The sequence below is a fragment of the Apostichopus japonicus genome, chromosome 10 (assembly GCF_037975245.1).
Source record: "Apostichopus japonicus isolate 1M-3 chromosome 10, ASM3797524v1, whole genome shotgun sequence".
NCBI lineage: Eukaryota > Metazoa > Echinodermata > Holothuroidea > Aspidochirotida > Stichopodidae > Apostichopus > Apostichopus japonicus.
Window position 1 is genome coordinate 17706340 of NC_092570.1, and position 27506 is coordinate 17733845.

Genomic DNA, 27506 nt, shown 5'->3' on the forward strand with positions numbered 1-27506 from the left:
TGTATGTATGTATGTATGTATATGTGATCTTCCCGCAAGCAGGAACTCGCGAAAGAAGCCATGGAGGCTTTTATACCCGCAAGCTGACCGAAGCCAATTGAAGCCAAAATGACCGAAGCCGACCGAAGCCAACCGAAACCAAAATGACTTTTGACATTAATCCTTAACAACAATTCTGCATGGAATTACCCGTAATTTTCAAATAATGTAGCCTCAACACTCAAAAGAAAAAAATACAAAAAAATTGCTAATTTGGGCACGAGTTTATACAAACATCAGTGAACTGAAACCGATTCGTTCTAGTCAATATGTACCAGTGCTTCAAAAATGGACAGTTCCTGTTTATGATCAAACATCTTTTTGAAGATTCCATCTGTAGCAATTAAACAACATAACATAACCATAACATACAGTAAAGATCATATCAAATCAAAACATAAACGGCACCCAATGGGGGGAATGTTCCACCTGCACCAATCTTGACAAAGGAAAAGCTTGAATAAATCTTACCTCCTACGAGCAGGTCTGCCCTCCTTTTTATTCATGTACCAAGGAACGCAGCTCTGTAGTTCTGTCCAATCAGCATGCAGACCACACCCCCAACCCATAGAAAACCGGCTGAACTGCCAAGATTCCGTGGTACTTCCTGGCCGTAAGCAGGGACAGCGTCGCCTCCCCTTCGCACACTGACAGGGCGTCTCTAAATCCAAGTCGTGCACCAGATGTTTACCGAACGTCGTGCCACCCGTTTTTTGAATGTGGAGAAAGACCATAACATCATTGCCGCTAATCTTGAAATCGTACTTCCGTGCTACAGAGGTTTCGTCCTGCCCGACCTCGTCTTCCCACCGGTCGTGGTGGACGCTGCCCGTGGATTTCACGGTGCCGAGCAGACCGATAGGCGGACATATGTACAAGTTTGAATTGGAAAGATTATAGAATAAGAACATAGTACCCGTGACGAGGAACAGTATCACAATGAATAGCGGTAGCTTGCGTTTGCTTTGACTCACTTGCATGACAGTTTCTGTTGCAGCACACCACCGATACAAAGTGTGCTGAATCCTGCATCGAAAAGAGAAGGAAGTCCTTCCGTTAATTAGTTTACTGACGACACGAAAAAAAGGTTAAGTGCAACAAATCTCTGCTCTCGGTACGCTATGTAGACGTCACAGGAGTATTAACGTGTCAGGCGTCTGCCATGCGTGGTTAGATATCAATCCCTCGCCGCAAACGGCCGTACGTTTCTCAGAGACCGTCAGATCCTCTAGCCTACCAAGTCGGCCTATACTTGTACTGGTAATATCATCAGCGATAGAGAGAGAGCCGAACAGGGTCTTTTTTTTTCCTACCCCAAATCTGATTAGAGTTTCTACAATTCTCCGACCGGTGCCTGTCTTCACCATTAACGGCTTCAATCCAAGGCCGCTGTTGGCTTATTGCCTTTCAAGTCCAGCACGACAACGAGTCAGTAATTATCTCAGTCTCCTGAAAGGAAGCAAGCAAAGAGAAAAAACATAAAGATAAATATGACTCTGAGAGTAACACCTTCTCTAGGAGGTTTCGTCCAATTTACGTCTTTAATATGCCGCCATCTTAAACCGTGAATGCTTTGAGGAGGGAGGGATTTTGGCACATCTGATAATGTTATTCATTTTTAGAGCTTGCTATTAAGATAAGTAGCAGTTTCTAACCGACATAGACTTGCTCGTGAATCAACTTTTTTCGACTAAAGACTCCGGGGTGAAACCTTTACGATGGCATTTTCACGACAGCTGAAGGAGGCAATGAACCAGACTGGAAGGCTCTAGTTTAATTGAAATCCTTCTCTTGAAAGATATTGTCTTACCCAGTACATTATTAACATTCTCAGCCAGATATCTATTAGACTGATTAAAACAAATTAATAAACAGGTAATATGTAACTTTGGCTGATTGGTTGCGTTTTGTCCGGATTATACGGTGCATTAATAAAGTGAAATTGTATCATTATTAGTAGGTGAGGCCTCATAGACCCACGCTGAGTTGGACAGAATGTTCACCTAGAAAATTTAAAATCATCTTCCCTACTTGTGGACAATACTATAGTAAATACTAAATACTTCTACCCATACCCTTACCATGTATAAATCACACATACGTTTGCCCATAACATCATTAGGCACAGAGTACATTGATGCAGAAAAAGCAGCCTTCTGAGGGGGGGGGGGGGGGACGTGGACAGCCCTAAGATTTGTCGGTATGAAGAAAACCAAATACCAGTATCAGTTGGAATGGTGCTATTAAAATTGGTAATATTGGCAAGTATTCAAGGTATTTTTGATATACTTGTTTATGGTTCATTTCCATACCCTCCTTATATATGGGTATACGAAGTTGATACCCAGTATGCTGGATGTTTCAGTATCCCGAGGACCGTTGACAGTCACCACCCCCCACTCCTCCTACCATTTCCCCTCGAGCCCCACATCCCCCCAACAAAACAAAAAGTTTGACAATATTTTCCCACATAGTATAGGGTTCCCACACCAAAAAACACAAAAACAAAACAAATATATATATATATATATATATATATATAAAATCATTAGGCACAGAGTACATTGATGCAGAAAAAGCAGCCTTCTGAGGGGGGGGGGGGGGACGTGGACAGCCCTAAGATTTGTCGGTATGAAGAAAACCAAATACCAGTATCAGTTGGAATGGTGCTATTAAAATTGGTAATATTGGCAAGTATTCAAGGTATTTTTTGATATACTTGTTTATGGTTCATTTCCATACCCTCCTTATATATGGGTATACGAAGTTGATACCCAGTATGCTGGATGTTTCAGTATCCCGAGGACCGTTGACAGTCACCACCCCCCACTCCTCCTACCATTTCCCCTCGAGCCCCACACCCCCCCCCAACAAAAAGTTTGACAATATTTTCCCACATAGTATAGGGTTCCCACACCAAAAAACACAAAAACAAAACAAATATATATATATATATATATATATATTAAAGACACTTATAACACCCCCCCCCCCCCCCTCAGCAGGTAAATAGACTGAGAACCTGCCTATAAAATTCTTGGCTTCATCATTTGGACACTCTGTGTGATGAATACTTTTGGTGAATCCTTCCTTTAAAATTATTCCAATCAAAAACGATCACTTCACAGTTTACAGCTGACTTGACTTTGGACAAGGTAAAGAGTTAAAAGCTGTCAAAACCTTCGATGAGCAACCACTTCACACCTCCACTATTCGCTACCTTTCATGTATGATTTTAGTAACATCCTCAAAGTGACTTTGCTACATGGCTCCTAACCGACCAGCTCAAGCTGAAACTGTCACTAAACCAGTACTTAGTTTAATATGTCTCAGCCCCCCTGGATTTTATTAAATTTTTTAATTCCCTGCCTGAAATTATCTTGAAAGCTTTTTACATGTATACTTCAAGGAGGAAATCTTCAATGATTGCCATCCAAGTTTACAAGGTTGCCTACTCTCAAAACACTTCACCTCAATCAAGTGAACCAAAAATATCTCTGAAGCTGAACAAGTGGGGCTAATTCTGCAGAATTTCTTAGCTTCTTTTCTGTCCATTCTAATAAGGTAAGTGATGGTGGTGGTGGTATGCTACACAATGCTTGGGTTTCACTTTCATCTCCACTCACTCCTCGACCTTCTTGTCCTTTTTCTCATAAATTTAATCATATTTCCACCACCAAAAATGAATGGAAATCTTCTTAGATCAGAAGTCAAGGGTGAAATTCTTTAATAGCTGCTGGTCTATTTTTAAGGTGAGTCTTCCAAACGAAAAAAAAAAGTGTCCGGTATAAATTTTTTCACGCTTCGGATGATTCAAAATCACACCTTTCTTATTCATGAATATTCAGTGTGTGAAAAGATAGTCTAAAGCAATTTAATACATGCTTCAGAAGCCTCATATGTTTGTGATACCTCGATTAACAGCTGATTTGTGTGTGGCTGGAAGAAATAATGGACCGTCATATTCTGTGACATTTTCCATAGATTTCACACTGAACTTGCAGCTATCTTTCTCATATTTGGCGGCTTTTTATCGACTATTTGTACCAAACTTGCATATTGTACAGAAATGTTTATCATATATGAATATATGTGACTGATAAACAGTATTGTCAAATATCTAGCTTATTATAAACATGGACATATAACATAATCGTAAGTAGCTATGGGCCCTTTGACATTCCATACTCTGTGGAGGACTCAAGTCCATGGCAATAAATAATAAACTGGTCCATGTTTCATAAATATCTATGTACTACTTATCTTTCCATAAGGAGGAAACTTTCCATTCTTTGAATTCTTGTGGTGAACAAACTCCTTGAAGCATAAATAATCTTCCATTGGGTTAGATAGGCTCAGTCATTTCATACATTGCAACTACTGCACCCATTGCACAACACAACCTCTGTCTGAATTACACACAACATGACAGTTAAATAACTTTAAAGTTGGATCGATCTTTGCAACTAAACACAATCTCATAATGTCAACTTCTCAGATAACTTTTTCATGTTCAATTGTTTACAATAGATTCCATAACCAGAAATACCACCACCAAGCCAGTACATGAGGTTTAAGAAAAAAAAATTTGGGCATATTTATGACATCAGTTTTATAATGCATGTTTATTCATAAATTATAAACACACACAGTGGTATGTATCTAGTTATGATGAGTTTTGTTTTGTATCATATATGATCCAGTTTTAAACAACATGGAGGAATTAACATTCCCCTCCACCCCCAGCCTTTTCCCCTCCACCTCCAGCCCTTCCCCACCACCTCCAGCCTTCTCCCCTCCACCTCCAGCCCTTCCCCACCACCTCCAGCCTTCTCTCCTCCACCTCCAGCCTTCTCCCACTACCTCCAGCCTCTTCCCCACCACCTCCAGCCTCCTCCCCACCACCTCCAGCCTTCTTCCCCTCCACCTCCAGCCTTCTCCCACTACCTCCAGCCCTTCCCCACCACCTCCAGCCTTCTCCCCTCCACCTCCAGCCTTCTCCCACTACCTCCAGCCCTTCCCCTCCACCTCCAGCCTTCTCCCCTCCACCTCCAGTCTTCTCCCACTACCTCCAGCCCTTCCCCACCACCTCCAGCCTTCTCCCCTCCACCTCCAGACTTCTCCCACTACCTCCAGTCCTTCCCCACCACCTCCAGCCCTCCCCCACAACCTCCAGCCATCCCCTCACAATAAAAAGACACTTATCTAATAAAATCACCATGCCCTAGCTATCTATTGTAAATGTTGTCTTGTAAAAAATTAATTCTTTAGCCTAAGCTGTCTACTGTAGCCTAACCTTGACCCTGACCAACTATGGTAGTTTAATTTCCTTATCATTACCAGTAGTCCAGTACAGCACAAAGATATGCTACTTATCGATTATATTGGTCACTCCTCCACAAAAGAAATTTTCTCAGACATTTAATCGTCTAAATTAACACTACTCTTTGTTGTCAGAGAACCAGTTGAAGAGAACTATTTAAGAGAACTTTAACAAACACATGTCTTTGAAAACATTAAGCAACTGTTCGCATGTTATTACTTTCCGACCAATAACCGAGTAGGTTTAACATATTTCTGCGATGCGAACCGCTCGATTTAGACTGCATAATATATATAACTGTTCAAACATGTTTCCTATCATAAGATCTACAAAAGTGTGTTCACATATCCCTGCAATGAAATCATTTACGAAAATATTAACACATCAAGCGCTCTCATTAACCTGTTGGTCCAAAATCTTCATCCAAGAAATGTTTCTTGGACATAACAAATGCAGCACAATGCACATGATACTTACGATAAAAGAAATGGAGAACGGTTTTGAGGATTTGAAGCGAAATGTTGATCCCATTCCACTCGAATATTTCTGACGTTTGATAGTCTTGGCTAAGTTCTTAAATGAATGTCCCTCTTCAATTCTAATGTTTCAGTTTTCTTAAGGTTTCGTTTTAATGTTATTTATCATACTGATCAACTATATTAAGGTTTATACAATCCATTACTTCCTGATGACTTTCATTAAAGGAATAGTTTCGGTTTCAGAAGGTAATTATATAAAATAAATTGATCTAGCAAGTCTGTGGAAGTGTAAATAGCATCCTTTTCTGAAAATGTAGAAATATATATATAATTTTTTTAAAGTTGTGAGTGAAATCTAATGAATATACCTAAGAACTATTCAGCAAAGAATGATAACATTACGATGAAAATTTAGTTCTAAATGCCCTGTTTTTTCTTTCTCACTATAACATGAAAAGGCAGGCAATAATGTTTACATTTCATAAAATTTATATTTTTTGTGTTGAATTTTTTTAATGTATTTGATGAAAAGTTGCTGTACATTTCGATCTAACACAGCTGAAGCAAAATTACTATAATAAAATATATTTATTACTATATACTCAGGTTTCATCTGACATAAAAATCAAAAGGAGCCTCCGCATAAACGTAGAGGAATATTTCCGCATGTCACATTTTCCATCATAAGAAACTGGAATACCACCCCTTTAAAGTGACATGACATGTTTAAATGTTCCAAATGTGAAATCCATTCAAGTTTAGTTGCCTTTTCAATCCTCAGTTTCAACTATGAAGTCAATAATCATATCGTTAAGACAACAAGAGCGAGTGTTTAATTAATAGTTATAAAAACTGTAACATGCAGAATATTATTTCAGACTATTGACTTATTGAAGTGTTAGTTCATTCATCACGTGGTATTGGACATGAAGGGGCGGGAAAGGGGAAAAAAAAAACCCTTAATGACAAACAGGATACAATGCTATCTCTCTATGGCATCGTTACTATCTATACTAACAATCAATTTGATGTAGCTGATAGGGTTCAATTTTATTACAAGATCTGGTTCAAATCCTGCTTGTCATTTAGGACATCCCTGTCATTAGGTTTAAATATCGCACATTAAGTATTTACTCTCTGTGTAGTGTTCAAATATAAACTTTGACTGTATCGCAACAATCAGGAAGCATTCGACTATATCCTTTGCGATGATCTTCCATTAATAGTGGCTTATTTGCTTATCATCTCTTTACGATGCATATTCATAGAATTACCAGGTAGATGCATGTGGAACTGATGTACCCATCCTGCTCATGGGACGATCATTCAACGTCCCAATCTGACAGACGGAAATGTACTGTATGTCATATATTGTCAATGGTAGTGTAACTAGTGTTGTGCCGATAATGGTTTGGGAGATCGGTGTCGGCCGATAGTTGTGATATCAGTATATGTGTGGGATACATGAAGTATATGTTGAATACCTGAAGTATATGTTTGATACATGAAGTATACATGAAGTATACATGAAGTATATGTGGGATATATAAAGTATATGTGGGATACATGAAGTATACATGAAGTATATGTGAGATACATGAAAGTATATGTTGGATACATGAGGTATATGTGTGGGATACATGAAGTTTATGTTGGATACATGAAGTATACATGAAGTACAGTGGGATACATGAGGTATATGTTGGATACATGAAGTATATGTTGGATACATGATGTAATATGTGGGATACATGAAGTATATGTGTGGGATACATGAAGTATATGTTGGATACCTGAAGTATATGTTGGATACATGAAGTCACATGAAGTATATGTGTGGGATACATGAAGTATATGTGTGGGATACATGAAGTATATGTGTGGGATACATGAAGTATATGTGTGGGATACATGAAGTATATGTGTGGGATACATGAAGTTTATGTGTGGGACACATGAAGTATATGTTGGATACATGAAGTATATGTTGGATACATGAAGTATATGTTGGATACATGAAGTATGTGTGGGATACATGAAGTAAATGTTTGATACATGAAGTATATGTGGGATACATGATATCTCACTTTTGTCTAAATATTAGACTAAAGTGTATAGGATAATGGGATAATAAAGACACCCCATTCTTTCTACACTTCACAGTGTATGTGATATATATAATATCTCACTCTTGTCCTCAAAAGCCCATGTCATCTCTCACCCATCAGCATCTATGAGAACACTGATCTATTATTCTATTCCACAGATAAGTCTGCTTACAACACCAGCTGACAGCCCATACATTCCAGATATTAGTGTGCATGGGCACTGTGTGTGTGTGTGTGATACAGATGATAGTCCACTGACATTCAAACTTCCATGCAGTCTATATGTTAAATAACTTTGATACTTCGTAAGTCCTGTCTTAGTTAGTAATGCCATTTACCAATTCATGAATCCAGAGAGTACCAAACAGACTTACAAGTTTCCTATTATAGTCAAATATTTTTAGCAAGACTTACCTGGGAAGGATCCTCAATATATACCTTGTCAATAAATCCACATAAAATTTCCCAGCGGTGCGAAACAGTGAAGTAATTAAAGAATATGCCAAAATATATCCCGTATAGTCCGTCGGACCAGTGTTGTGCGCACACGTAAAGCTTTGTAACTGATATGCCACACGTAGTTCTTTCTTTTGTTCAACATTATGGGAAAAACACTACTTCCTGCAGGAAGGAACTTCCGCCCCTCATTGATAAGGATAACTATCTGCACACTACTGACGTCACCTTGCAGTACCTGTAAAACCTATCCTAACATTCATGCATACCTATAATATGTACAGTCTGGTCAATAGCCTACACTCCCCCATTGACCTCCAAATTACTACAATCTGACAAAACATGGGGTTTTTCTTTGGTCTCCTCCTCCTAAGTACTTCCTTCCTATACATCGTAAACCAATCAGTTTCCGCAAGTAATCAATCACTTCAGTGAAAAGGTGGTGGATGTCTACAAGATTGGCTTTGTAGATATCATAACAGATACATGTATCCAACTAGACAAGAAAGTATGTCAAATAAAACATGAGATAGTAAATAATTAACACCTATCTCAATCTGTCTTCTATTATTGTACCTTTCTCGTCTTGTTGGATGCATATCTGTTATAGAACCTTTTTCCCCTTTTCTGCTATATGAGCTATCACACAGTGGTGTTTTGAAAAGGTTGGCCTGTGTCCAATACACTAAAAAAATATATATATAAAAAAATAAAGAAATAATAAAATTTACTGAATAAAACAATAAAATAAAGTAGCTCATTGAGTTTCTTTCGATGATTTTACAAAAACAGACTGAATATTACTTAAAGTATAACTGCAAATAGATCTTTTTGTAAATAAAACAGGTCCAAATTTATGTTTCTTCGAGTGAAGACCAACAAAAGAAAATTTTAAAAAATTGATTTGATTCCCAACACTTTGTCAACCGGCCAGTTTTCATAGTAATAATAATCACAAGCAAAATAAAATTGTCAGGCTTTCCATTATTACCCGTTTCCTTGAAATCTATTTATTTAGCCAACCTCTTAAAATATATCATTATGGAATTTAAATATTGAAAAGACATCGCAAAATTGATCACGATCAACTCAAGAGGCAGCTTTAAGCGAATGACATGCAGAATTTATTAATGAAATTAATTAAACAAGAATATATCTTTATATAGGTATGCAAACCAGACTCCGTTAACAGGGACAAATGAAACTTAAAAGCTTACAATGTTTGAAATCCTATTTTAAGGCCATATCTTTTATTGAAGACTGTCAGCTTCTGCTTAGCCTAGGTGTAACAGTTTAAACTGTTAATCTAAATCCATTATTTTTACACATTTTCATCATTTGTTGTATGACATTTGTGTCCATGTTTTATGAGATCATGGAATGACCGACCGGTAATAGTCCAAATATGTTTGTGTCGTTTCTCAGGATCTTATGGACTGTGTGCTATTGTTCATCATAATTCCTTTTAGGATTAATATGACTATTCATTGTTCATGAATATTAATTCATTTATATTACTCTCATGTATTATTCAACATCAGTATCACATGTCTTTTCTTATGAATTAACAAACGGGAAATGTAATGTAGTTTTCTTTCGCTGCTCCATCCATCAATCTTTCATTATTAAAAACATGACATTACAACATTTTCTCATGCATTATTCAAAATTCTATCTGAATTCCTTTCCATATGAAGATTAGCTCCACAATAACCTTTACCTCACCCTTTACCAAATTATTTCTTTCAAGGGCTTTCTTTCGTTGAGTATAATGCCTCAACCAAACCAACCAGATATGTTAAAAGAAAACTGATCCTTCCACTCATGTTTAGTCATCATGTAAACCCCCCCCCCCCCCGTAAATACAGGGGTATGTTAACAGGAGTACCATGAATATAGTTACAGTACTTTAATGGTATTCTGAAACCCAAACTAATTTCACAGTCCATGAAAACAGACATAACTAATCCTCGTGTGAACCCCACCAGATCAATGCCAGAGATACAAACAAACACAAACTCAAATTAATAAAGTCTGTCAAAATCTAGTGAACTTGAACTTAAATAATTTTAAGGGGTAGATATACCTAGCTGGGAAAGTATTGGAAACAGCTGTATCCGGTTAGTATATAGATCAAACACGGGCCGTCCAGTTTGGAAGTTGGCCACGGTAAACAAGCACCAGAATACTAAAAAGTGTATATTGAAATCAAGCACCAAACACACTTTCATCACAACTTTAGGCATTTATAGGGAAAGCATTTTTTTTGGTTCATGGAAAACGCATTTTCTTATGGATACCCGGTGTAAGTACTTTTAATCACGCATAGAAGACTAGCACAAGATCAGCCTTATTATCTCAGTAAGGTGTAATGGTAAGGATTTACCCAATAGAAAGTGCAATTTCAAAGAACATAGGATCATTCTTCATCAGCATATATCCTTCAATATATACAAGAACATTTCCTATGGATTATGTCCTTACCTGGATGTGAATAATTGGTATGCAAACATACATGAAGACATGATAAAATACTCTTGAATATGCATGCCAACATGACAATCTACTGTTGAATATGCAAGTCCCCATGAAGCACATAATAAACTGCTCATGAATATGCGTACACACGTGAAGAACTACTGTTGAATAAGCAAAATAATGATATAGTCCAAGCGGGTTTCTTGCAAATATCAGCTATAAACATTAGACATACAGCGAAGGGGAGGGAGTAACTGAGGCCAATGTTGTAACCTGGGATAGGCCTAGGCTATATTCTTTGGGCCCTGGGCAATATCATGAGAAAGTATTGTAAGATTATGTGGAATATGAAACTGTTACTAATTTTAGAATAGACCAATGCCTATATGCCTCAGCTTTCAAAGTTACCATCCTTATGGGCGATTGAAATTAATACACTTGGCAAGTGGAGCATTATCATCACCTTCGTTGAAGATGTAGAAATGTACATTTCCATACGTTTCTCCCGCTATTAAAGGGTGTGAAGACTTGTGCAAAAAGAAACATCTAATGCCGGTAATCTGACCTAGTTTCAAATGAGGTGTAACAGAAGTGTTAGACACCACCATCAATCCCAGAAAATACATGCACAGCTTGCTACCGTCGGTAATTAGACACTAGTGTACAGTCAGTACATACAGCTGCGGTCAATACCCACAGCACAGTGTATTAACGATACAGCGATGGACATCTCAGGTCCAGCTAAAGATAACAAGGTACCACGTTTCATTACTGTCTGCATTTTGTAGAGACACGAACAAAACGTCACTTGCAAACAACAGAAAACTAACTTTTTCAGATGGCCGCACACTGTTTGGGGCGATTTGGGGCAATTCATTCTCATCTGGTGAGCGCGTGATAAACTACACTTAAAGATGCAAACATAGAGGAATAGCCGAAGGGTTGTAAATATGGATTACACTGCAAGTTGAGAGAGTAGGAATATATATATATATTTCTATATATATAACTATATATATATATATTTATATATATATATAGCTTGGGAGAAATGTGTAAGACCCTAGAATCAACCTAAAGCGTTGCCGCAGGCGTTCTCTGGGTAGTACAGCAAAGAGATACAGGAAAATAGCTTTGTGAAAAAGAAAGGTACACTAGGCTGTACATAACTAAGGTCTTAACAAGACTACTAGTTTATCTAGTTTGTCTAGAATACAATAATACTGTTTCACTTTCACTCCACAAACAAGTTCTTTCTAACTAGGTCTTTTAATGCTCACAACTTAAGTCATTCGACATTTCAACACATCAAAAGGTCGTCTATAGCAATAGTTACCAAATTTAAAGGATGAATGGAACTTAGTTGGATAGAATCAAGGGTTTTTCATTTCTTTTTTTTACAAGATATTCCTCCTTGTATCCCTCTATTAAGACTGGTCCTATGCAGGTAACCTGTTGGATGCAAGGTACAGTATAAGCAATCCAGCAACAGGATTATACTCAACATGAAGTGTTACATAAACTACTAAAGCTGGTCCTCTCCGAAAACCATTATCAATCTTCCAGAATAAATTCCACGGAGGGTTCTTTCTTTCTTTTCAGTCTGTGTGGTCAGCTGTATTATGGACTAATGCTACAAAGTTGTAGGTATAGTCCCCTAAGTTAAAGCAATCAAAACATCTGTGTCAGCATGAGTAGCAAGGCTCAGTGATAAATTATCACAAGATCCATTGGCCTTAGGTCACTTGAAAATTACAACAGCATTCAGATTGTTGGTTTCTGATTGATCCTGGGCTTATATTAAGATCATGTGCAACTAAAACTCTGCAACTTCACACTTAAACACTTTATGTGACTTTTATGCCTTTGTGACCTTTATGTGACAAGTGACCTTTATGCATTGGTTTGATAAATTTTTCGGGTGTTATGATATATTAAAATTTCATAAAAAAAACTGAACTAAAATTATGAAGTCAACATCTCAAGTCCTTGAGATTTTCCATTTTCCATGCAATTGATACCTTTACAAAAGTTCCCAGGTGACGAAATATTGATGACCGAATGAAATCGGTGAAATTTTTTTACTAATCCGATAAACTTCACTTGAGCGATCTAAGTTATCCATTGCAATGCTGCGTTGAATAACACTTTGTAGATTTAATAAGATCGTCCACCAGATATGAAAAGACTGCTGTACATATCGTAGAGAAAACTGAGTCAATCCCGGAAATGACAAGACTTCCATCTTCAGGGATAAAATACGGCTTTAATTAAGTGGGTAGCTGACCTTGTATGATGACTATACCCAGACCGAAGAACCACCAATGACATAATACACCCTTTTGATCTCAGCTTTAGACAGGTCATTCTGACAAGTTCCATACTTTTCACTTGCCATTCTTTAATTAAACTGCCACACGTCGTGGACGGCGACGGCGATGATAATAATAATAATGATAACAATAATCATGAACTGCGAATCCTTCCACACCATTTCTGATTGGGTAAAGCTCGACATCCTCGAGAAAAGACAAGAGACTAAATGAAACAGACCGCGGACTCCAGCGATCTGTTTCCAGGACTGCTCAATTACACAGGCTACTGTCATTTTCTACGGTTCCACCAAATCCCGCTGCAGTAATCTCCTCGCCTGCATTTTTTATCATCATCATCATCATCATAGCCCAGGCTGCAGTGAGAGGGATGTCCTAAACGCATCATGTTACACTTAGGAGCAGTCCTGGTTGCCACTATGTCTGGGGGTAATACACCAGTGATACCATTCACACGGTTTGTTAGTTTAGTTAATGCCTTGCTTAGAGTTTTAAAAAAAAAATCCATCTGGAAAAAGCATGCTGATGAGAATAAAAGGGTGAGATTTTTGTAAGACTTTCTGATTGGGAAAGAAAGAAAGAAAGAAGACGAGGAGGAGGAGTTTCTGTTGAGAGATTATGTTTCAAATGTAATTTGATGGAGGGGTATCTCTTGTTTCTTGGTCAGTGGCATAAATTTCATCTGTGTAATCAACCAACTCTACACTGTATTGTATTGGCACCTTGCTTTTATAAATCTTAAAGGGATTATATGTCAAAGCAAAATTGATGAAGAATAATACAGATGGATGGTGGCAAACTCTGTTAAAAGTTGATTCGATCGCCTTTTAAGGTCAAACACTGAAAAGTACGAGCACAAACATTGCCACTGACTTATATGAAATATCGACGCAAACAGAAATGCTAAATTATTTAATCTATTAAAATGTTTATGAAATGTGACCACTTTAGCATATCTAGTTTATTTTGTATCTCTGTATGCACAGTAGCACCTTTAATGCAGCATTTTGTGTTGTGTTGTGTTTGCTACAATCTTGTGTTATCCTAGCTGACCATTAGAGAAAAGAGAAGGTACCCAAAAAAAGGTACCTGAAAAAAATACCTGAAGAAGGTACCTGAAAAAGGTACCTGAATATGTATTAACATTTTTGATTTTTTGATTTCTGATTTTTCTGAATTCCTGATATTAATTACCTGAATTAATAAAGGGACCTGTATAATTAAAAGGTACCTGAGGCATTAAAAAGGTACCTGAAAGGTTCTCTGAAGTGGGTGAAATCAAGACCTGCTACATCCACCGTAATCTTACCAGAAAATAATGAAATTGAAACTCAAAAAGTTTACAAAGGATAAGAACACTCACATATGTATATTTCCATGATGAAAGAGTGACAAGAATGTGTAACAACATATATGCTGTACCTTTAAGTATTTTGTATTTGTGGAAATATGAAATTTAAAACCTAACTATCCATTCGAAATGTTTATTGCTCTATATTTAGCTATATATGGCTTCATGGATTCCTCTTTCCTTTGATCTGTATGATAAAGTGCTTATCGTTTACATAACACCTACACACTAAAGAGGACCGATCTTGGATAACACTCTAAAATAAACATGTTTTGCTTTCTTCCCGGATTGCACATTGTGACCTGTCTGTAAATGTAGTGGGCGATGTTGTTTCACAGCACTATTCATTCAAGGAGCTACGTGACACAGTACAAGTTCAATGACATCGATATAAATACATATATAAATAAATACATATATATATATATATATTATATATATTCATTTCCCTTTGCTGTTTACCTCCATTCCATTAACATAAAGTCTGTTTAAAGTATCTCTTTCGAGATCCGGCTTTAGGAATCACAAATGATTTTCAAATTGGTTAGCATCCTGTTTGATCTCTAGAGTAAGGCAAAATATGTCACCAAAAACAGAACTAGTATTGTTCGATACAGGTGACAAACGCCTACAGTGGAATTACGACCTTCATTACCGGTTTCGAAACTCTGGACATACAATCAGCGTCCATGGCCTAGTTGGTTAGGGTGTCCGCGTACAGAGCGGAAGGCCCGTGGTTCGAATCCCGGTGGAGGCTGAAAGTTTTTTCACTGTTCTGGATTTTCCTTCTCATTACATTTTCATTCATTTATATATATATATATATATATATATGTATGTATATACATATATATATAGTCACATGACTGTTAGTAACCAATGAAAGATGGACATTAGATCAGTCTGCTTTACATTGCACAACAACTTTAGGAAGAACATTATCATTGATGTGTCTTAGTAGTCCAAATAAAAACTATGCTCTCTTTTCAAAAACAAAGAGCCGAAAAAAAGAACCCGGTGATTGTGCTTGTACACCCGCCGTCATACAAGCAACCATCTGGACTCCCTGTGGTCGCATTAAATTATTTTCACCAGTGCTATAAACTATTACTATTTTTATAGTGTGCATAAAATGTTCAGCGCTGGTCTTATCTTTTAGCATGTAGTTTGCTACATGGTTTCAAGCAATGATTATCAGAGATGCTAGCTTGACACGGAGGACGCTGTCTGAACTTCACGTTAATGCAGCATTATCGTCGGTATCGTTGAAATATTTCCAGGCTATTCTGAGAAGTATATTGCATTCCTGGTTTCATTAGATAATTGTCTCATTCACCATGTGAAATGAATGCCTTCCATCTACCCAGTGCCGAGATGACTGACAGGTTGTCCGCTAATTGCAGATGGGTTTTGACGCCGTTGCTATTGACACATAAACATCTAAATTCAGCTCTGATAACTCACGACGGCCGACGGCCGACGGCCGAGCCGTGTCAGAAACCTGGGTCAATTAGTCCCGTTAGCAAATTCCTTCTTCGACTTTAGGAAGAGCTGCCCTGTGTGATATCTGTCCTACTACCCTGGGTATTTTCTACAGTTTCATCCGCTACTTATGTCATGTTAGCTGGAATACCCCTGCTGAGTTTAACTTCCAAAGATTGGGAGGACTGTAGCATTCTCCTTCCGGAGATATATCATGTTCCGGCACACACTGATTACATAAAACTAACTGTGAATGGAGGTATATTAATCACTGCATGTTCCGGCACACACCGATTACATAAAACTAACTGTGAATGGAGGTATATTAATCACTGCATGTTCCGACACACACTGATTACATAAAACTAACTGTGAATGGAGGTATATTAATCACTGCATGTTCCGGCACACACTGATTACATAAAACTAACTGTGAATGGAGGTATATTAATCACTGCATGTTATGGTACAGACCGATTACATAAAACTCACTTTGAATGGAGGTATATTAATCACTGCATGTACCGGCACACACTGATTACATAAACCTCACTGTGAATGGAGGTATATTAATCACTGCATGTACCGGCACACACCGATTACATAAAACTAACTGAACGGAGGTATATTAATCACTGCATGTACCGGCACACACCGATTACATAAAACTAACTGTGAACGGAGGTATATTAATCACTGCATGTACCGGCACACACCGATTACATAAAACTAACTGAACGGAGGTATATTAATCACTGCATGTACCGGCACACACCGATTACATAAAACTAACTGTGAACGGAGGTATATTAATCACTGCATGTTCCGGCACACACTGATTACATAAAACTAACTGTGAATGGAGGTATATTAATCACTGCATGTTATGGCACACACCGATTACATAAAACTCACTTTGAATGGAGGTATATTAATCACTGCATGTACCGGCACACACCGATTACATAAATCTCACTGTGAATGGAGGTATATTAATCACTGCATGTACCGGCACACACCGATTACATAAATCTCACTGTGAACGGAGGTATATTAATCACTGCATGTTCCGGCACACACCGATTACATAAAACTCACTGTGAATGGAGGTATATTAATCACTGCACGTTCCGGCACACACCGATTACATAAAACTCACTGTGAATGGAGGTATATTAATCACTGCATGTTATGGCACACACCGATTACATAAAACTCACTTTGAACGGAGGTATATTAATCACTGCATGTACCGGCACACACTGATTACATAAAACTAACTGTGAACGGAGGTATATAAATCACTGCATGTTCCAGGACACACTGATTACATAAAACTAACTGTGAATGGAAGTATATTAATCACTGCATGTTCCAGCACACACTGATTACATAAAACAAACTGTGAAGGGAGATATATTAATCACTGCATGTTCCGGCACACACCGATGACATAAAACTAACTGTGAACGGAGGTATATAAATCACTGCATGTTCCGGGACACACTGATTACATAAAACTAACTGTGAATGGAAGTATATTAATCACTGCATGTTCCAGCGCACACTGATTACATAAAACTAACTGTGAATGGAGGTATATTAATCACTGCATGTTCTGGCACACACTGATTACATAGAACTAACTGTGAATTGAGGTATATTAATCACTGCATGTTCCGGCACACACCGATTACATAAAACTAGCTGTGAATGGAGGTATATTAATCCCTGCATGTTCCGGAACACACTGATTACATAAAACTAACTGTGAATGGAGGTATATTAATCACTGCATGTTCCGACACACACTGATTACATAAAACTAACTGTGAATGGAGGTATATTAATCACTGCATGTTCCGGCACACACTGATTACATAAAACTAACTGTGAATGGAGGTATATTAATCACTGCATGTTATGGTACAGACCGATTACATAAAACTCACTTTGAATGGAGGTATATTAATCACTGCATGTACCGGCACACACCGATTACATAAACCTCACTGTGAATGGAGGTATATTAATCACTGCATGTACCGGCACACACCGATTACATAAAACTAACTGAACGGAGGTATATTAATCACTGCATGTACCGGCACACACCGATTACATAAAACTAACTGTGAACGGAGGTATATTAATCACTGCATGTTCCGGCACACACTGATTACATAAAACTAACTGTGAATGGAGGTATATTAATCACTGCATGTTATGGCACACACCGATTACATAAAACTCACTTTGAATGGAGGTATATTAATCACTGCATGTACCGGCACACACCGATTACATAAATCTCACTGTGAATGGAGGTATATTAATCACTGCATGTACCGGCACACACCGATTACATAAATCTCACTGTGAACGGAGGTATATTAATCACTGCATGTTCCGGCACACACCGATTACATAAAACTCACTGTGAATGGAGGTATATTAATCACTGCACGTTCCGGCACACACCGATTACATAAAACTCACTGTGAATGGAGGTATATTAATCACTGCATGTTATGGCACACACCGATTACATAAAACTCACTTTGAACGGAGGTATATTAATCACTGCATGTACCGGCACACACTGATTACATAAAACTAACTGTGAACGGAGGTATATAAATCACTGCATGTTCCAGGACACACTGATTACATAAAACTAACTGTGAATGGAAGTATATTAATCACTGCATGTTCCAGCACACACTGATTACATAAAACAAACTGTGAAGGGAGATATATTAATCACTGCATGTTCCGGCACACACCGATGACATAAAACTAACTGTGAACGGAGGTATATAAATCACTGCATGTTCCGGGACACACTGATTACATAAAACTAACTGTGAATGGAAGTATATTAATCACTGCATGTTCCAGCGCACACTGATTACATAAAACTAACTGTGAATGGAGGTATATTAATCACTGCATGTTCTGGCACACACTGATTACATAGAACTAACTGTGAATTGAGGTATATTAATCACTGCATGTTCCGGCACACACCGATTACATAAAACTAGCTGTGAATGGAGGTATATTAATCCCTGCATGTTCCGGAACACACTGATTACATAAAACTAACTGTGAATGGAGGTATGTTAATCCCTGCATGTTCCGACACACGCTGATTACATAAAACTAACTGTGAACGGAGGTATATTAATCACTGCATGTTCCGGCACACACTGATTACTGTACATAAAACTAACTGTGAATGGAGGTATATTAATCACTGCTTGTTCGGGCACACACCGATTACATAAAACTGACTGTGAGTTGAGGTATATTAATCACTGCATGTTATACAGTATTTGCTCTATCGTTCGCATTTTCATGTCGATTATTCAAAACTAAGTCGGGGCAACATCTACTGAGCATTTTGTTGAGCAGCAACATTTGAAAATACTGTGGTAAAACCCCACAAAATAACTGAGCAAATGTCAGATTTAGAGCCTTGATCAAATCTTCTTCCCTCCACCCCCCTTCCTAATCCCCCTCCCCCTCCCCCCACCGTATGAATAAATATTAAACCATTGATATTTTTCATGCAACTATATCCGCTGTCATCTCATAGTTGTCAGTTACGACTGCCGCAATCCCTTCTGACCCAAGTGATAAACACTATGATCATTATCTATACACTGATAAAAGTTGGTAACAACAAACAGTTTATGTCAGGAAGACTTGTGTCATAACCTGTAGACTTAAAGTGACATCGTCCTATTAAGCCTATGGCAGCATTCTCAGATAATGTTGATTGAATTTTTTGTTTTAATGCTTTTCTGATAATAACATTTAATCAACATTAAAACTTTAATCCACTAGCTTGCCATGTCAAGTTTCATTTAAAAGAATGGCGTATATAGCAAACTTGGACATTCTTCTGTTTCCATTTCGTATGATTAATAGTATACTTGTGACGTGCCACATTGATATGTCCTTGAGTCAATGCAACCACTTTAGTTATTAACCTTCGTTTCATGAAAAATCTAGTTTGATGTCTTAGTTCGACCAATAGCGATCTTGGTTTAAATAAATACATTGGATTTGGTAAAATTGCTTACCGCATGCAATAAGCTGCTTTTACCATACCTCGGTAAACGGCAAAACTTTAATACATAAACAGAATCAGAGCAGTTATGTGGAATGAACATTATAATTATAATCATCTCAGACAATATATGAGGGTATTGCTTTGTACAAACTTACAGCCTATGTACTGATTATATCGTAGTTAATACTGTAGTATCACAGATGTTGACTAGATGTCATATGAAATGTTTCTACATTTAGCATGCGTTTGGCAGCCTGCTGTTTAATACCTACAGTACCTGAGCATCAAAGTCTTCTTTAATTGGCTGTACATGAAGCCAAATGAATTTAATGATGTGTGACCTCTTGACCTATCTGGGCGTCATAAATGTTAACAGGAAACCAATTAATGTAAAATGTTTGTTATCATTGGGAAGTGCATCTCCTCTTGATTAAAGTGTTCTCTGTAATTGCGCTTTGATTAATAGATTGAAGTTGGATTTTTCATGGGCAATCGACTGTTAAAGGGATTCAATGACTTCAGGAAATAAATAAAACCCTTGAAACTTTAAACAAGCCATGCACAAGTACAGGCCATAATACATTATTAATATGACGATGCAATAGTTGTAGGAAATATTGTATCCTATGCAAATGATTATTTAAACGATTTTTATGCTGCATTTCACAGCTAAATTCCCCAAAAATAAATCATCCATCCTCCCACAACATTCATCTTTCGTCACCATTCATCCTCCCTTGTCATCCATGCTTCCAACATCACCTACCCTCCCACACCATCCATGCTCCCACACCATTATTCTTCCACACCATCCATTCTCCCAATTCCATCAATCCTCCCAAACCGTCAGTCCTTTCACACCAAACATACGTTCGTCAACAGGTACAGTATGATGGTTCACAAAGTCCCTGACTCTTTCATGTATCACACACTGGGCTCTGGGAACTGAGCGGAGAGGATGTGTCAAAATTGTTGAAGGTGAACAGACTAATAATATTGTTCATACATGTGACATTTCAAGTCCCCCCCCCCCACCAAATAAAAATCCTTAACTAAATGCCACAGAAGAAAAGTTTAAAATGTTAGATGGCCCACAATCTCAACATCACTCCCTACCTCTCCCATTTTCCTCTTTCCTTCCTCTTCAACCTAAAGGACACCACTAGCTCTACATTCCCCCTCAACCATCAAGAAGATCTAGCCCTCCACACCCCTTTAACATCAAGGAGACACCAGCTCTCCCTTCTCCTTCAACCTTTCCACACCCCTTTAACATCAACAAGACTCCTAGCTCTCCACTCCCCTTTAAACTCGAGGAGACCAAAACCTCTCCCCTCCCATTATACTTCAAGGACAACACTGAGAGCTAGAACTCAATGTCATAGCCTCCATTCATTAATACAACTCCCTACAACTCCATCCATTTGACTTTGACATTGACCTAGAGTGTAAAGGATGTTTTCACTTAAACTATCTGCACAATGTTGCTGAAGTTTGCCATCCTGTAAATTATGTTAGCATTGTTTATCATCCAATAGATTTATCTCCCAACCCTAATTTATCATGGGCATCATAAAGAAGTTCAAGCAGTGATCTTTATACTTCTTACAATATACATGCATTCCCCAAACCTTAACCGGTTTGTGAATTAACGAGCGACGTACTCACCTCATATAACCTATGCATTACCGTATTAACCTCGCTCTAGCATCTGGCAATTTGTCTGTATGTAAGTGTGGCCATCTCCCTTCCGTAATTTCCAGGCCGCAATGGTGCGGCACCGGACGGAGAAGGGGGAGAGGATCGACCAAGGGGCGGAAACCCCGAGGATACAACCAAAAACATTCTCACCTGAAGAGGCCCTAGGTGGGCTGGTGTGGGTGACAGGTGGGTCCTGAGTGGGCCCGAAGTGGGTCCAGAGTGGGTCGTCGGTGGGTGTAGGCGGGACCCCACGACATCCCTCGAAAATTCCTGGGGGGAAAGGCCGTCACATGGTCATATCTGTGTGGCCAGTTCCCCTAGTATCCGAGGAGGGTATCCGACGTGGTTGTATGGTTCCGTCCGCGAGGTCCCCCATAGTGGGGAGGCGGGTCGGGATGTTATATGAGGTGAGTACGTCGCTCGTTAATTCACAAACCGGTTAAGGTTTGGGGAATTCACAGCGCGTACTCCCTCACCTCATATAACCTATGCATTTGTGACACAGGAGCCCTGGCGGTGGGTCGAGGATCTCGCGGGCGGCGGACCTAGGGCCGCTCGGGCAAAATCCCCTTCCGTGGCAGGGGTGTTTGTGAGATAACAGGCGACAAAGGAAGACGGGGTCTTCCAGGCCGCCGCCTTCATAATATCTTCCAGGGGAACCCCCCGGAACCACGCCCTGGACGTGGCGTGGCCTCGGACGTCGTGCGCCCGGACGGGTTCCCCAGGCTGGGTGTGGGCACGAATTAAGTCGGCCATCCACCGTGAAATGGTGTCCTTTGAGGCCGGGGTGTAGGGCGACCGCGGTAAAATGAAGAGCCTGTCCGAGGTACGTAGCTGTTTGGTCCTCTCTATGTACCACTTAAGGGCTCGGACAGGGCACCAGCGCTTGTCTTCCGCGATTGACGAGGCTTGTGACAGACTCGGTAGGAAGATCTCGTTCGGGGTAAAGGTTACTGATTGGTTCTTTGGGAGGAAGTGAGGGTCAGGTAGTAATCTGACTCCTCCTGGTTCGAACCTCGTGAACCCCCGTTGGAGGGTGAGCGCGTGGAGACAGCTTCTGCGCCTGGCAGAGGCGGCCGCGATCAGAAACAGAGTTTTGTGTGTTAGTTTGTCCAATGGAGCATTGTGTAACGGCTCGTACGGAGAGCCCGCAAGGGTCGTCAGGACCTCGTGGAGGGCCCATGACGGGGCCAGGCGGCGCCTGGGAGGGCGTCTGTGGAACATGCCCCTTAAGACCTGGCGGAGGACCGGGTTGGTTCCTACTGAGGAGCCATCCGAGAATCCGCTGTGAACCGCTGCTATTGCGGAGCGGTAATTTCTAATTGTACTTATTTGCTTCCCTTCTCGGAAGAGTTCGAGTAGGAAGGCCGCCACCTGGTCTACTGAGGCCTCCACGGGATCAGCAGCGTTGTCCCCGGCCCAAACATAGTATCGGTGCAGTCTAGAATCGTATGTTTTAACCGTGGACTGCCGGCGGGCATCCACTGCAATGTCCGCAACCTCCGGTGGAAACCCCGCTGTCTGGAGCGAGAGCCGGAGAGTTTCCACGCAGCTAGATGGAGGCTCGTGATGTCGGGGTGGGTTATGTGGCCGCTCCGTTGGGAGAGGAGCTTGGCGGCCGGTGGGAATTTGTATGGTAGGTCCACCAGCATTTCGATGATGAGTGGGAACCATGCTTGATTGGGCCAGCAAGGTGCGATCAAAAGCATGTCCGCTTCCACGTCCCGAAGCATCGTGAGAATTCTGCGGAGTAATCCCAGTGGGGGAAAGGCGTACATGGAGAGGCCCGCCCATGAGACGACTAGGGCGTCGGTCTTCCAGGCCTGCGGGTCGTGGTATCTGGAGCAGAACGTCGGGAGTTTGGCGTTCTTGGCCGTCGCGAACATGTCGACGGACGGCCTGCCGAACAGGTGGAATATGTGGTCGGACCACGTTCGGGAGAGCTCCCATTCCCCATTGTCTAGATACCCCCTGGACAGTGCGTCTGCCAGTATATTGTCTTTCCCTGCTAGGTGGGACGCCCGTAGGCCGATCCGAAGGGAGTCGCAGAGGACGAGCAGGTCCCATGTCCTGCGTAGGAGGGCCAGGGATCGAGTGCCCCCTTGACGGTTGATATACGCCACGGTCGTGGTGTTGTCTGACCGGACCGTGACAGTGTGGCCCGTTAGGTGGGTTGCCCAGTGACGTACGGCCCTCAGGACCGCTTCCGTCTCTAAAATATTGATATGGAGACCCCTCTCGGGCTCCGCCCATTCGCCGGCAACTGTGTGTGTGCCCCATACCGCTCCCCAGCCGCTGAGGGAGGCATCCGTCGTGATCGACGTTGTAGGGGCTGGGTTCCGGAAAGGTCGCCCTGCCGCGATCCTGTCCGACTCTGCCCACCACGTGAGAAACGGGCGAAGCCCCGTTGGAAGTGGGATTGGCGTTGCCGCCGACGACCGATCCGGGGCATAGTGTTTGAGGAGGTGCCGCTGGAGCGGCCTCATTCTGAGTCTGCACAGGTCTAGAAGGTCTGTGAAGCTCGCCATCTTCCCCAATAGGCGCTGCCACGTGAGCGCTGGGGTATTCCGATTGCCTAGTATTTTTCTGGCCGTGGCCACTAGGCTTGCCGTTCTTTCGGCCGTCGGGTAGACCATGCCGCTGGCGAGGTCGAGACGGGCCCCTAAGTATATGATCGATTGAGTGGGCACGAGGTTGGATTTCTCGACATTGATTAACCACCCCAGTTTCGTCAGGAGGGAGACGGTGGCGTTTGTACTGGCGAGAGCCCCTTGTTGGGAGTTGCCGAGTACTAACCAATCGTCTAGGTAGGCGAACACCATTACCCCGTTTCGGCGGAGGTGAGCCAGGACCGCCCTTGTTACCCTGGTGAAAACCCTGGGTGCCGTGGAGAGGCCAAATGGTAGCGCTGTGAAGCGGTAATCTATGGCCTTGTACCTGAACGCGAGGAACCGCTGGTCCTCGAGTCGGATGGGGATATGTAGGTAGGCATCCTTTAGATCGACGGAGGATGCCCACATCCCTGGGCGCAGTAGGTGGAGGATTGATGTGAGAGTCTCCATCCTGAACCTCTCCGGTCGGATGAACCTCCTGTTGAGAGGTCTGAGGTTCAGGATGGGCCTCCAAGTCCCGTTCTTCTTCGGCGTGAGGAAGAACGAGGACCGGAAAAGGGGGCCGTCCGCGTTTGCGGTGGTGACCCGCGTAATGGCGCCTTTTTTGAGAAGACTGTTGATCTCGTCTTCGAGGGCGGCCCGCTTTTCCGGTATCTCGGGTACTGGCGTGGTTGCGAAGAGGCCATATTGGGGTGGGGTAGACGAGAACTCTATCTCGTAGCCCCTTTTTACCACGTCCAGTACCCAGGCTCCTGGGTCGATTTTCTCCCAGTGAGCCCAGAAAACTCTTAGTCGCCCCCCCACCTTGGCCTTGGCCGCTACGGTGGGGTGGGCATCCCTAGGGCCGTTTACCGCGCCCGCGGCTTCCGCGGCTTCCGCGGTATTGCGGGCGGTACGGCCTGTGTTCGGGCCGCGAAGGAGCGGATTGCGTTCGCGGAGCGCCCCGACTCTGACTGTAGCTGGATCTTGAGCGGCTACCTTGTCTTGAGTCAAAACGTGGGCGCGAGGATGAGGTCGGGCGGGACATATGCTCATCCGCCTCCCTCAGAGACTTCATTCTCTCTGCCTCCTCCCGGAGTTTGTCATCGAACTTGCCGCCGAAGAGGTCGCTGCCCAGGATCGGTAAGTTGCGGAACGCGTCCGCCGTGGATCTGGACGACCAATTCAGGGAGTTCAGAACCAGGTCCCGACGTGTCAAGGTAGCCTTAACCGAGACGCGGGCGAACTGGTCTAATACCATCCTGGAAACGGGTCCCAGGAGGGCAATGATGGCGGCGGTATCTTTGCGGGAGATACCCGATGCCTGGGCCTGTTGGAACGATCTGTTCAATAGCTCGGCGAAAAGTAATAGGGCTGACGAGTACTTCATCCCTGCGCGGGAGGCCCTATCTACGTCGAACAGGGAGGATTCTAGGGTCTGTGCACCCTTCTCCCTGAACTTGTCTTTGCCGTCTAAGGCACCCGCCGACCGAAGTCTCTCCTTCACTTGAGGCGGGATTTGGGGTGGCGTGAAAAGACTTTCCCAGTCTTCGTCGCCCACGTGGAAAGTGCGATGGGCTGATCGCTGGAAGGCTGTCCAGCGTTTCGCCTGTGCTACCGCCTCGAACCGCTCTCTACATTCCACATCCACCGGGATGGAGGCTCGAGGCTTTTGGGTGGCCGCGTTCAAAGTGAGTTTGGATGCCGGCCCCTCGTGGGCCCGCGCATCCACCCTTTCCTCGAAGCCGAGGACTCTGCGGAGTACTGCCGTCGCCTTCTCAAAGGCTTCCGCCGAAATTTCTGTACCCCGTAAGGGTTCTTCATCCTCCGCCTCGGAGTCTCCACTGAGGAGGCGGGCACTAGCTGCGATTGACAGCGCATCATCAGCTCTGGAGGAGACGTCGTCCCAGGGATCTGCCTGGGCCTCCTCAGGGGCGAGATCGTCCGTAACCGGTGCTGGCGGTGGCGCCGGTTGTGGTGGAATTGACGGAGCCCCTTGTTGTTCCGGGTCCTGTTGACTCGGCTTTTGTAGCAATTGTCCCAGGAGGTCTTTAACCTGGGAAAGGAGAGCCTGCCCCGGATCTGGGGATTGTCTCCTCTTTCGTTTCTTGGCCCTGTGTCGCCCAGAAGAATGTCCGCTCGAGGACGAGGGCGACGAGCCAGACCTCGACCTGCGTCGAGGTCGCCGGTGTCTTTCCCGGCTCCTACCGCGGCTACGGCTGTGGGTACGGCTTCTGCTTCGGCTTTGGCGCCGTTCCGTACTCTCCGGGGAGAACCCCGAGAAATCTCTCCGGTTGTGGTCCCACGACCCCGGAGTTGAAGTAAATAAGTCCGCCACCGCTTGTCTTCGGGGGCTTCTGGACTCCACGTGGCCTGAAGTGGACGGACCCTCCTGGGGTCGCGGCCGTGGCTGAGCTGACGCCGCACGGGAATTAGCTCCATCTCGTATGGATACCCGTTCCTGAGGAGGGTTTGAGCCATCTCGTATGGCGCCCTCCGTTCCCCCATGTTTAGGGCTTATGCCATCTCTTATGGCCGCCTGGGGTTCCTTCGCCGGCGGCTTCTTTTTCCCCTGCTTTGAGGAAGCCGCCTTCTTTCTTTTTTCTGCGGCTTTATCCGCCAGCCAGGTACCGATCAAATCCCAGCGCTCCTGGGTCCAGTCCTGGCAAATGGAGCAGGTCTGCTTACTCCCGCATGGGCGACACTTTGGGCATAAATCATGCTTATCCCATGCTTTGAACGGACGGAACTGCTTACAAGAACGGCAGTTTTCCATCCTTTTTTTTTTTTTTTTTTTCGAGAAATCTCCGGAAAAATTTTTTTTGAGAAATCTCCGAGACCTGAAGCTGTGAAAACTAAATTAAAAACAGTTACTTTACTGCAGAATGAAAACGTACACGGCTGCTGTACGTGAACAGCAAGAAATTCGTATCTAAACCAGTACGAAAAATAAACAAGGCAGTTACTTTACTGCAAAGGGAAAACGTACACGACTGCTGTACGAAAACAGTATGAAGAACTAAACAAAGCAGTTACTTAACTGCAAGTAAGCCCACGTACACGACTGCTGTACGTGGAAGTAAA

The 27506-nt window shown here is 42.0% G+C and overlaps 1 protein-coding gene across 2 annotated transcripts in view; it reads right to left on the minus strand.

Moving 5' to 3' along the window:
* The window catches only part of LOC139974839 (heparan-sulfate 6-O-sulfotransferase 3-B-like), an 84536-nt gene that overhangs the window by 15473 nt on the left and 41557 nt on the right, over positions 1-27506 (minus strand). The window contains exons 1-2 of one of the 2 annotated variants that reach the window (XM_071982309.1): positions 8364-8524; positions 511-1488 (exon numbers count right to left, since the gene is read on the minus strand). In XM_071982309.1, coding sequence (XP_071838410.1) covers positions 511-1019 — 509 coding nt within the window. In that variant the 5' untranslated portion in view covers positions 1020-1488; positions 8364-8524. Of the gene's footprint in view, positions 1-510; positions 1489-8363; positions 8525-27506 lie in introns of those variants that run through there. The other variant, XM_071982308.1, reaches the window with a different exon arrangement.